Source organism: Lynx rufus, unplaced genomic scaffold (assembly GCF_022079265.1).
Source record: "Lynx rufus isolate CCGP_SWC_20201006 ecotype Redwood Valley unplaced genomic scaffold, mLynRuf1.p SCAF_1, whole genome shotgun sequence".
NCBI classification, from domain to species: domain Eukaryota; kingdom Metazoa; phylum Chordata; class Mammalia; order Carnivora; family Felidae; genus Lynx; species Lynx rufus.
This window is the reverse complement of record NW_025814823.1, coordinates 90,523,559-90,536,120: the sequence shown is the minus strand read 5'-3', so window position 1 is coordinate 90,536,120 and position 12,562 is coordinate 90,523,559. Positions and strand designations below refer to the sequence as shown.

The 12,562-nt window shown below is 41.3% G+C and overlaps 1 protein-coding gene across 4 annotated transcripts in view; it reads left to right on the top strand.

Annotated features, from left to right (window-relative positions):
* Positions 1–10,712, top strand: part of CANX (calnexin) — a 33,849-nt gene extending 23,137 nt beyond the window's left edge. For 3 of the 4 annotated variants that reach the window (XM_047082933.1, XM_047082947.1, XM_047082939.1), the window contains 6 exons: positions 1,497–1,610; positions 2,351–2,507; positions 3,667–3,882; positions 4,777–4,896; positions 5,872–5,998; positions 6,167–6,324. In XM_047082933.1, the coding sequence (XP_046938889.1) occupies positions 1,497–1,610; positions 2,351–2,507; positions 3,667–3,882; positions 4,777–4,896; positions 5,872–5,998; positions 6,167–6,309 (877 nt within the window). In that variant the 3' untranslated portion in view covers positions 6,310–6,324. Of the gene's footprint in view, positions 1–1,496; positions 1,611–2,350; positions 2,508–3,666; positions 3,883–4,776; positions 4,897–5,871; positions 5,999–6,166; positions 6,325–8,343 lie in introns of those variants that run through there. The other variant, XM_047082957.1, reaches the window with a different exon arrangement.
* Positions 10,713–12,562: the final 1,850 nt, after the last annotated feature.

Here is a 12,562-nt window from a genome sequence, read left to right as displayed (position 1 = left end):
GTTAGATTCTTGTGTGTGGCCATGTTTGAACTCGGATACAGTGACTTTCAGAAACGTCAGGAAGTGAACAAAGAGGAGTTAAATTCTAGCTCATGTTTTTCCTCCCTTAAAGTATGTGTACCTAAACTTTTATGCTGTGCTAGTGTAAATGCTAAGTTTGTATATTCGTGAACATTAGGTCTGGACTCCGCCTACCTAGCTGTTTTATTTTAGGGGTGGGAGTGTGAATGTTTGGCTTAATTAAAAGGGCCAGCTGAATATTATACAAGTTCTCATGCCATTAATTTAAAGTAAGCATTATTCAAAAAAGAAGCCGTAATTGTGACCAAGGATAGAAGATGTCTTTGTTTTATCAGCTGCAGTGGCACTGTTATACAGTAACCGCATAAAACTTTGAAATTAGGTTCTTCTTGATGAACTTTTATTTTCAGAGTAATTGAATTATAATTCACATACTAAAATCCATCCTCTTAATTTGTACAATTCAGCAATTTAGTATATTCACAGTATTGTGCAACCACTGCCACCACAGTCTAATTCCAGAACATTTGTATCATCCAAAAAGAAACCCATACCCATTAAGCAGTTACTTCCTGTTTCTTCCTTCCACCAGCCCCTTGGCAATGACTAATCTACTTTCTGTCTCTGGATTAACCTATTCTGGACATAGCATACTATATACAATATGCGACCCTTTGTGTCTGGCTTTTTTCATAATGTTTTCATCATAATGTTTTCAAGGTTCATCCATGTTGAAGCATGTGTCAGTACTTTGTTTCTTGTTCTGTCTGATGAATACGCCATTGTGTGGATAACGACACACTTTATTCATCTGTTCTTTAGTTGACTGATGTTTAGCTTATCCGTTTTTTGGAAATGGTTATGAATAATGTTGCTATGAACAGTCATATACAGGTTTTTGGGTGGTTCCACGTTTTCATTTCTCTTGGAGTGGAATCGCTGGGTCATATGATGACTATGCGTTTAGCTTTTTGAGAAACGGCTGAACTTTTCCAAAGTGGGTGTACTAATTTACTTTCCTACCAGTGACGTATGGGAGTTCTGGTGTCTCCACGTCCTTGCCAACACTTGTTTTTATCCATCATTTTTCTCACAGCCAACCTAGTGGATGTGAGGTGATATTTTATTATGGTTTTGATTTGAATTTCTCTGATGGCTAACGATGTTAAATTATCTTTTCATGTGCTTATTGGCCAATTGTGTATCTTTGGAGAAATGTCTATTTACATCCTTTGCCGTTGTTTAAATTGGGTTGTCTTTTTATCACTGAGTTGTAAGAGCTCTCTCTGTATTTTGAATACTAGACCATTATTAGATGAATGAGTTACAGATATTGTCTAGAAGGAATTATTTAAAATTTTGAGGTTAAGCAAGACTTCAGTATTTTAGATTGCCCTGTTTCAGATTCACAAGTGGGATCAATTATGATTCCCTGGTCAGTGCTGTCATAACTAGCCTTTTCCTTTGTGTTTAAGGGATGAAGATGCCCCTGCTAAGATTGCAGATGAAGAAGCTACAAAACCTGAAGGCTGGTTAGATGATGAGCCCGAATATGTACCTGATCCAGATGCAGAGAAGCCGGAGGATTGGTAAGAGCTTCAGTTAATTTTTTAAATTACTTGCTTTTTTACTGAAGTAAAAGTTAATAATTAAATATAGCCAAGTGTCTAACTTAAGTGTACAGCTCAACAAATTTAATTTCGTGTTTGTCTTTTTTTTTTTTTTTTTTTTTTTGAGAGAGAGAGAGAGAGACAGTGTGAGTAGGGGAGGGACAGAGAGAGGGAGACACAGAACCTGAAGCAAGCTCCAGTCTGAGCTGTTAGCACAGAACCCGACACAGGGCTCAAACTCATGAACTAAGAGATCATGACCTGAGCCGAAGTTGGACACTTAACTGACTGAGCCACCCAGGCATCCTCATATTTGTCTTTTTTTTTTTTTAATTTTTTTTTTTTAATGTTTATTTATTTTTGAGACAATGCGACAGAGTGCAAGCAGTGGAGGGGCAGACAGAGGGAGACACAGAATCTGAAGCAGGCTCCAGGCTCTGAGCTGTCAGCCCAGAGCCTGATGCGGGACTCGAACTCACGAACCGTGAGATCATGACCTGAGCCAAAGTCGGACGCTTAACCGACTGAGCCACTCAGGCACCCCCATGTTTGTCTTTTTTAATGTGACTGTCATGTTACTGGAAATGCAGAAACAAGATGGTACTCCAGTGTCATCATAGTATGACACCGTGAAAGAATTTCTGCAGGATTTCAGGGGAACCCTGGCATGGCCATCAGTCCTGCGTCACAGGATCCATTTGTAATTTGTCTCTCCACAGGGATGAAGATATGGATGGAGAATGGGAGGCTCCTCAGATTGCCAACCCTAAGTGTGAGTCGGCCCCTGGGTGTGGTCTCTGGCAGCGACCTATGATTGACAACCCTAATTATAAAGGCAAATGGAAGCCTCCCATGATTGACAATCCTAACTACCAGGTTTGTGCCTCTTGATGGTTGAGTTGCCTCACTGATCTGTTTGTTTGGATAGAAGTTTTGTTTGTAGTGAGGCCTTAAGGTGGATCACTGTATTCAGACTATTGAATTAAGAACAAACTGCCGAATTGAGAGAGAGTTTATATGTTAAGTGTTGAAAAAATAAACCTAGAAACTGGAAGGAAGAGCTTTCCTAATTGCTTTGTAACTTGTGTTTAAAAAAGGAAAAGAAAAATGGAAAACTTGTGATTTGGGCACCCTTATGTTGTGTGGTGGGGGTGTTGCAGCCACTGGATCCAAACCAGCAATCCATGGAATGGGCTGGATAGAGCCCTGACGTGGGAAGGGGCTCCCCGACCCTGAGTCCGGTCATTGTTTCACCTAGTATTTCAGCTGTGAAAAGACTGTGAGATGCAAATATAAAATGCTCAGAATAGAGCTAGTGATGTTATAAAGCTGCAACTTCATTACAAACATGTAACCACTTAGACCCTGGTCTGTCTTGCTGTTTCTGTCCTAGTCAGATGATTTGTCATTGTTAATTTCCACTTGGTTCCCTTTAAAAGGTAAGGCATAGGTCTCTGTCTTTGTGCATACACTATGTGTGTACTTTTCCGTTTGTAAGTGTATTTTTAATTGTGCAGTCAAGCAATAAGATAAATTAAAATTGCCCTTTAATTAAAAGTGCCTTTAGCTGTTCTGTGGATGGCCATTTAGGTGGATTGTCATTTTTGCTTTCGGCATCCTTTCTGCAGTAATCATCCTTGAACATGTCTGGTGTATGTGGTAACCATTTCTCTAGCTAGTTATCAAGAAGTAAAATTGCTGGTTGAAGGTCATGTACATTTTAAATCACTACTGGACAAGTCTGTACTTGTTCAAGGCTGTTTATTGATAAGAGTCGTTGGAATGTGCCAGGCAGAGCGAGGTGTTGGTTTGGATCAAGGTCATGGATGATGTTAGAAATTGAAAGTAGTTGGAATCCAGACATCTTAGAGGCGTCAGTAGCATTTATTGTTTTCTTCCTGTTGCTCAGTTGAGTTTTACAAAGTCAGCACTTGGCCTTCATTGATCATGCAGAATTCATCTTAATTCTTATTTAGGTTCACCATAAGTTTGTGTTGTTCATTATCTGAAGTGATTTTTTAAATTTTTTCTTTAGGGAATCTGGAAGCCCCGGAAAATACCAAATCCAGACTTCTTTGAAGATCTGGAACCTTTCAAAATGACTCCTTTTAGCGCTATTGGTTTGGAGCTGTGGTCCATGACCTCAGACATTTTTTTTGACAACTTTATTATTTGCGGTGATCGAAGAGTAGTTGATGATTGGGCCAATGATGGATGGGGCCTGAAGAAAGCTGCCGACGGAGCTGCTGAGGTTTGTCTTACTTGTTTCTTACGCATTTATGTCTGTTATTGCAAGTAACAAATTGTTTCTTTTGTGACAGGCTATCTTCTAGGATTTGTCTTTTACCTTATTTGGGAATAGTGGCATAAAATGTGTGACTGTATGCCTGCTAAAAACAAAATATCAGGTGTTTGGACATGATTTCACCAGTCTGACATAATGGCTTCAGATTCCCTATTTGTGTTATGTGTAGGGTAGTTTTTTTTTTTACTTTGTTAAAGCATATTTAACAAAATTTGCCATTTAGGGTATGTGTGTATTTAATTAAAAAATTTTTTCTTTAATGTTTAAGAGAGAGAAAGAGCATGTGACCACATGTTGGGAGGGGTGGAGGGAGAGAGTCCCAAGCAGGCTCTGTGCTGTCCACGCAGAGCCTGACGCGGGGCTCGATCCCATGAACTGTGAGATCACGACCTCAGCCGAAATCAAGAGTCAGACAATTAACCCACTTGAGCCACCCAGGTGCCCCCTAGGATATATTTTAATGCACTCTTAAATGTTGAATCATGGTTTACCAATATATGGAATTTTCACACAAGCGGCCATATGGCCAAGCTGTGAGTGCGAGAGCCAGAGATAATTGAGATCAAGAAATCATTCATTCACTGGCGGTGAGGTTAAGGGGGCCTCTGGCAGGTGATTAAGAAACCTGCTTTCACACCTGTGCAAGGGAAACCACCTTGATGGTAAAAGCGGGGAAAATGGAGACTTTCTCTTATTTCCTTTTTATGTTATATGACTGTCTTGGCTCAAACCCTTTGACAAGGGAGTAGTGCCATACAGAGGTTAAACAGCGAAACGGTGCCACCTATGTATTTGGTGTCAAAAACAAGGACCTGAGCTCCGTCTCATCCTGTTTCTCAGCCAGGTGTGGTGGGGCAGATGATTGAGGCGGCCGAGGAGCGCCCGTGGCTCTGGGTGGTCTACATCCTGACAGTAGCTCTGCCTGTGTTTCTTGTTATCCTCTTCTGCTGCTCTGGAAAGGTATGAGTTTTTCTTTTTTTAGTCACTTTTAGAAAGAACTCATATTAAATATAACTAAGATCTGTTGCCTGAGATCAGTAATGAGTGGGCCACACCTGGAACCTTACTCACTACTCTCAGTGGCCATTTATTGTGCCCAGATGGGAGGAGGATTTATAGCCCTTCAGTTTCTAGTAAGTACTTAAGCCTGCAATATTGCCCTTCCATAATATTTGGCAGCAGCTTTCTGGAAAACAAAAACAGAAAACACAACAACTTAGGTATAGAACCAGCCATCTGGGCCCAAACCAGCTTTTCTTCCTAGGATAGCTGTTTTCATATACTTTACAATTCAGTCTTTTATTTTTTTCATTATGCATTGTTCCTTCAGCATCCCTACCTCCCCCCCAAAATACATTTGGGAGTAATCCAGCCTTATTTTTAGTTTTTCTTGTTTAGTCTTTGTTGTGTGCACTCCAGAAAAAAAAAGGGGGGGCAAGAAAATTCTGTTTAAGTGCTGTACTTCTATTAAATGAGGATTATGTTTCACCTTGCACTGGGTGTGTTTTGTTCTTTGTTCTCACCCTTTGTTCTTACTGTTTCTTCTGCCCTTGACCTGCACACATGCTCACTGAAGAGAAAACTCTCAGGGCAGGAATTACATCTTACCTCATTTTTAAACCTTTTTTTTTTTTTTTTTTTTTTTTTAAAGTGTATCTACTTATTTTGGAGGACGGGGGCAGAGAGAGGAGAAAGAGAATCCCAAGCAGGCTCTGCCCTGTCAGCACACTGCCCAATGCAGGGCTCAGTCTCACGAACTGGGAGATCATGACCTGAGCCGAAGTCAGGAGTTGGATGCTTAACTGACTGAGCCACCCAGGCACCCCTATATATCTTAACTCATTTTACCAGTATATAGCCTCGTATAGAACTTAGTTTGTAGATGTTAACATAAAAGCGTAAGCAAAATTGTTGCATTTTGGGGGAATATTTCAGAAACAGTCAAGTCCTGTGGAATATAAGAAAACTGATGCCCCTCAACCAGATGTGAAGGAGGAAGAAGAAGAGAAGGAAGAGGAAAAGGACAAGGGAGACGAGGAGGAGGAAGGTGAAGAAAAACTTGGTAAGAAGTAGGCCCCAGAATATCTGTTTTAAGCTAAGACCCTAAGGTGTTTTCAAATAATAAAGATTGCTTTTGAATGTTGAAGCATGTTCTAATGCTAATGGTCTAATTACCAAAAACAAATATAAGGTTTCGCTCAGTTTGTTGTACTTTTGATTTCTGTCTTAGAAGAGAAGCAGAAAAGTGATGCTGAAGAAGATGGTGGCACTGTCAGTCAAGAGGAGGAGGATAGAAAACCTAAAGCAGAGGTAATACGAAGGAAAAGTACAGTTTGTATCTCAAGCAACTCAAGTGAAAGTACATTTCCCTAGAGGGGGCATTTTTAAAAAGGTTTTTTAAATGTTCATTTTTTGAGAGAGAAAGAGACAGAGTGTGAGGTGGTGGGCAGAGAGAGGGAGACACAGAATCTGAAGCAGGCTCCAGGCTGAGCTGTCAGCACAGAGCCCGACGTGGGGCTCGAACTCCCGGACCGTGAGATCATGACCTGAGCCGAAGTTGGATGCTCAACTGACTGAGCCCCAGGTGCCCCTAGAGAGGGGGTACTTTCATAGGGTAATTTTCATTTGCTGTGGCAATTAAAAAAATGTGTTAGAATTAGTTTTATAAAAGTGGAATTCTTAGGACAGGTACACATTTTATTGGTTAATTTTAAACTGTATCTGAATCTCGGAAGTATTTTTCTGTGCTACAAATGGTTTTCTGGAATAAGCAGAAGGTTTTAGGGGAAAACCAATACAGTGTTTTTAAGATGGTAACTTCAGGTTATTAATGTAACACATCTGTCTCCTCTCTCCTTGCTGTGCCCTTAAAAAGTATTTCCTTCACTAGGGGTCTAGTGGTTAGGAGGGAATAAAAAGTATTTTTTGAGCAAATAATTGTATTCTAAAATTTTTATCCCTGTTACTCATGGATTCATCCATTCAACAAACATTTCTGGAGTGCCCATCATGTGCTGCACATTGCCAACGAACAAGACAGAAACAAAAATACCCTGCCTTTGGGGAGCATAAATTCCAGTAGGAAGAAATAGCCAATAAGCAAGAGGCATTATAAGGAAATGAATGAATAGTATGTTAGGAAACTATAGGGCCTGAAAAATAAAAGTAGGAAAGGAAAGGGTATTAGAAGTACCGGAGGTGAGATGGGTTGCAATGTTAGGGATGGTAGGCCTCATGGAAGAGTGATACTGGAGCAGACTTAAAAGAGATACAGGACTTTGCCGTGGAGATGTCCTTAGGAAGAGCATTCCTGGCAGAGAGAACAGCCAGTACAGTGGCCTGAAGTAGTAGTCTAGAGGACCAGTGTGGCCATTGGCGGGGTGGGGGGTTGGGGTGGGGAAGGCTCTACATTAAGTGGGACCTCCCAAGCCATAATGTGAGCTTGGCTTTTCCTTCTTGTGAAATGGGCAGCCATTGCAGGCTTGAGGGCACAGGAGTGACAGGATCTGAATACTCTGGCTGCTGTGTTTTCTACAGACGGGAGAATCAGTGAGAACAGTTAGGAGGCTGCTGTGATAATGCAGGCAAGATATGGTGGCTCTAGCCAGGTGATAGGAGAGGAAGGTCTGAGAACTCACTGGGCTTCCGGGTCCAGATTTTGGGTGAATTTGTAAGAGGTACGAGGGAAAGAGAATTGTCTACACCTTTCTTAGGGCCCTTTTCCAAGCATATCTCTGTTTCAGTTTGCTCTTTGCTGGAAAACCTTACCCAGTTTCCATTCTAGCTTCTGCACCTCTGCCCCTCCATCAGTAAAGGTCAATGCTGTTTATATTTTCTATGGCCGTAGCCTGTCTCAAGTAGAATGCAGAGTTTCAACTAAATGCTCTTCTTTCAGGTAGGGACGAGTCTCACATATGTATTTTATATCCACCAGTCTTCCTCAAAATATAAGAAGTCGCTGCATAGAGTAGAATGAGGCCCTGGGCTTGTCATCTAGAGTGTCATGTGGGACTGCTGGGATAGTCTTCCATCCTCTTATATCCTGTCTTTCTCAGAGAAGCCTCAAAGTGGGGCTAATGTGCCCACAGGCCAGTAGGTTATTCAGGATCGAACAGGATAATGTGGGGAAAGCATGGCATCTGGTCCTTTTTAAAGAAAACGTTTAGGAGTTAGATTGAGGAAAGTGCCTGTCTGTAGAAAACAGTACAGATTAAATTAGAACGCACATAACCCCACCGCCTCTGAGACACTTGTTCTTGGTGCACTTACTTCTAAAGATTTTTATTCTCTTCTTTCCTCAGATGGGTTACCCTCACTCAGCCTGACAAATCTTGAAAACTTGGTGAAGTTTCACTTGTTTATAAAGTATGCTGCTTACAGTGAATTTGTTATTTTTTCATCCAACAGGAGGATGAAATTTTGAACAGATCACCAAGAAACAGAAAGCCGCGAAGAGAGTGAAACAATCTTAAAGAACTTGATCTGTGATTTCCTCTCCCTCCCCTTCCCCTGCAAGTGTGGTCCTAGGAGAGGACCCTGGCACACCTTAGGTTGAAACTCAGAAAACCTCCAGACGTCACCATCAACAGGTTCCAGTCGAACACTAGCCCGTGTAATTTTAAACATCTAAGCAGTAAATAATTGCAGTTGTGACCTAAAGGACCCTGTTTCTGTAGAAAGAAAGCATTTAACATTAATGGTTGTGAAACGTAACATGAAGCAACTAACTTGTATTTTGTTTTGTTTTGTTTTGAAACATCTTTGTTTTTTAAAATAGAGTGGTAGAACTTTGCCAGTCTTTAAAAATCTTGGCTTAATTTAATAATATATTAATCTGTCCATGCAGAAGTAACACCAACTTTTAGAAGTGCTAGGGGGATGAATTGCAGTTTTTATCACCAAATTTGTTTTCTAAGTTTGGTATTAAGAAACCTTCAAGTGTGTCTGTCCCTTAAAATTGATAATCATGTTTAAAGTGCAGTAGTTTGTGGTTATAATCTTGTTTTGCTTGCTTCCATCACTCAATTCCTCCTAAGGAAATTGAGGAGATGGATTGGATGGCAGCCCAAATTTATAGAAGGGTTCTGTTTCAGTTGTATTAAAAATAGACATACAGAAAGAAGAAACTTTTCCTCTTGTTGGTTTAGACCATAAAGTGCGTGTGTTCTGTTGCCCTTGGAACAGCCCAGTTCCCAGACAGCTTTGCAGTCGGTGGAGGAGGTGGCATAGTGTGGCACTCGGGCGGTCATGCTTCCCAAACTGGGAGAGTCTGGGCTCCAGCCTTCTGGAGCAGGTGGCTTTTTAAGGAATGCTCCCAGGGTATGGGAGCTCCCAAGTAGATGCAGATGTTTCGTCACTTCTTCCACTGTGTTGACACTGTTTCCTTCCCTGTTTTCCCCAGTTCCCAGCTTTCTCCTCTGCTATGCATTTTCTTCACAGCGCAGCTTGCAGTCCGTTGCTGAAAATGATTATAAAGCTCCGCATAGTGTTAAGCTTTATGTGATTAAGTGTATGTTTCTTCTTCCTTTTCTAAGCAGACCCGCACCTTTCCAGGGTCAAAGTACAGAATAGAATACTGTCTTTCATTTTTATCCATTTCTTTTACTCTGTGTAAAGGCTTGAGAAGTCTAAGCCAGAGGCGAGCCAATTCAGAATTGACTGTAATTGAACACAGGCTAAAAGTATTTATGGGAGGAGTGACATATAGCATGATTTACCTGATTTTTTGTAGCTGCTAACCTTTTTAAGTCTTCATTTGCAGTTCATGTAACATTTGTGTCTTAAATTACATGATAAAGCAGTCCTGTTTAAGCAATTTTTTTTTTTTTTAATGTGGCTTGTAGAATTTTTTAAAAAGTGATCTTAGATTTGTTTTTTTCATGTGGAATGCAGATGGGTGCTATCGGAGCCTCTCCCCCATCACTATAGTGTGATATCATTATTACACCACACTGAAATGTATTCAGAATTGTTTTAGCTTTATTCTTTCTTCAGAGGTGTTTCAAATGTACCGATGATACTGTTTCTTGCACTGAATATATATAAACACTCCAAAGTGTTTATATTGGGGAGATTCGGGGAGGAAGTATATTCGTAAGAGATGAAGGCTGTATCTGTTTATTTTGTTTATCTTAAATTTTCTACTGGTTCACTGAAATTCTTAGGAGGGTGGGATGAATTTTTCTTGCTGTTCAGTGCTTTATCCTTTTCATCTATTGTTCTGTGGTCACAGTGACCGTAGCTATGTAGCAGACTTTCCCAAATGTATTGAGTGCAAATAAACAGTTACTTAGCAAGACCTGAAAATATGTCTGTAGGTTTCTCCTTGAAGCAAATGTGTGGGATCATTGCATTTCCAGAAATCTGCCTTCCTCACTCTCTGACGCTCGTCTCGTGTCTCACTTAACAGTTTCTTCCAGCTAATGGCAAGTATAAATTAGTGTTCATTTGCCTTTCCAGGATTATTTAGCAAAGTTTGTCCAAAAAGAAAGAAAGAAAAGAAAAAAGCCTTTTCTTGGTTCTCTTTTTCACTCTTTGTTGAAGGTGCAGCCTTCTAATTAAATGTCTGACACATTAATGAACGACCAGCAGTGTTTAGCTCTTCAAAAGCACTTAACATTATAATTTAACATGCTGGCTATTTGTCAAATTGTTGTAAAATACCCACTCCGTCAGATGTATTCCTCAATTTCTCTTACCCACAAAATATTCTCTGCATTTTCCTCAAATTGTCACGTCACTAAATGGTGTTACATTAAAGGCCTGTGTTAAGTGTCTGCTTTTGACTGAACTTCTTAATGGTAACTGTCAATTCAAGTGTTTTACTGCAGAAAATATGGACAATTGAGTAATTATTTCATCTCACTAGTGTAGACTTTGCCTTCTTTTTCTGCTGGATTGGGGGTCAGTAGTTTCTGTTGTATATATAACAGGGATAGCAGGAAAGGGGGGGCAGTAATTTGTAGATAATATTCTTTAAGATTTATTGGACTCATTGAACTTTTTAGAGAATTTGTTCAGAATCAGATTCTTTTACATATTCTTACGTATTTGAAGGATGTTTCTGAAAGTTGGGCCAAAACTGCTTTAAAATGTGCCTTTAGGCTTTTGGGTTACTTACTGGAAGAGAAGTACACAGAATGTAGTACTCTTAGTTACTATTATCTCTCCTATTAGAAAATGTATGTTTGAAGACTGGTTAAAAAAAAAAAGGGGGGGCGCCTGGGTGGCGCAGTCGGTTAAGCGTCCGACTTCAGCCAGGTCACGATCTCGCGGTCCGTGAGTTCGAGCCCCGCGTCGGGCTCTGGGCTGATGGCTCAGAGCCTGGAGCCTGTTTCCGATTCTGTGTCTCCCTCTCTCTCTGCCCCTCCCCCGTTCATGCTCTGTCTCTCTCTGTCCCAAAAATAAATAAATGTTGAAAAAAAAAAAAAGGCAGGACCATGATATGGCTTTCATGAGCTCTAGACGCTTTTGTCTTGGGCCGCTTTGTATTTTTTTTTTTAACTGCATTTGTATAAAATACTACTTGAATAAGAATTTTTTTCTCCTGATTTTAAAATAAAACATTTTTGTGGGCCCTAGTAAAACGTTACTGTAACAAATGTTTGACCAGTTGGTGGTGCCTCTCCACTAACCGCCTCCTGGCGTCTCCTGTTTAACTTTTTAGCAGTTAGGGTGCCCTTAATAACTTCTTAGTATCTCTTGAGCCAACGCAGGCTTAGTAGCTAGTTTTCCGGTTTTGTTTTTGGTTTTTTTTTAAGGTTTATTTTTGAGTAATCCCACACCCAACGTGGGGCTGGAACTCACAGCCCCAGGATCAGGAGTAGCTGGTCCCACTGAGTTAGTTGGGTGCCCCTTAATACCTAGTTTTAGTACTGAGTCATTGCTCCTGTTTTTACCCCCAGTCTCTCACCCCGTATGCCTACTAGTTATAATACTAGAACGTAATTGTCCCTGGTTGGATTATTTGAGTGACTCAATTTTACCTAAGCCATAATCCTTTAACTGTCAGGCCAGGCACCCTGGGTTTTTTTTGTTTTTAAGTAGGACTTTTGAAACTTGTTCAAACTTTTGTATTAAGTGGAAATTGACAGTCCCCGTGATTCGTAATGGTGCTAGAAGCTCTTCCAGCACAGCACACTCGTGGACAATTCTGACCAATTATGAGGCCGGATGTAAGCAATGCGTCGAAAAACAGCTGACGTTGAAAAAGCGTGGCTACTTTAGAGTTCATCAAAACAATTCAACAAGGCTGTAGGAGGAGAAAATGGTGAAGCGCTGCAGTGCCAGGCAGGCGTCTGGGTCAGGCAGTTAACGCCTCGCGGACTGCCCCTTTTCTCCGCGGGCCCGGAAGGGCCTGAGGGCTAGGGGTGGTGTTTAGGACCGGCTCCTGTCGGTCATACTTGGCTCGGTGCCCAGCACTGAGGCCCGCCCAGGGGCTTCCCACCGCCCCTCACTTGAGAGTTCCTTTTAAACTCGTTCGGGAGCCCCAGCGCGCCTCTTGCGTGCTAGCCCCCGCCCCTCGGGCGGCCCGCTCTTCCTGCTCTGATTGGCCGCAGTGCCTGTTCATCAGCCGTGACGCCGGGGTCGCCTGCCGGGGCCCCGCCCTCTTCCGAGGGCCCTGAAA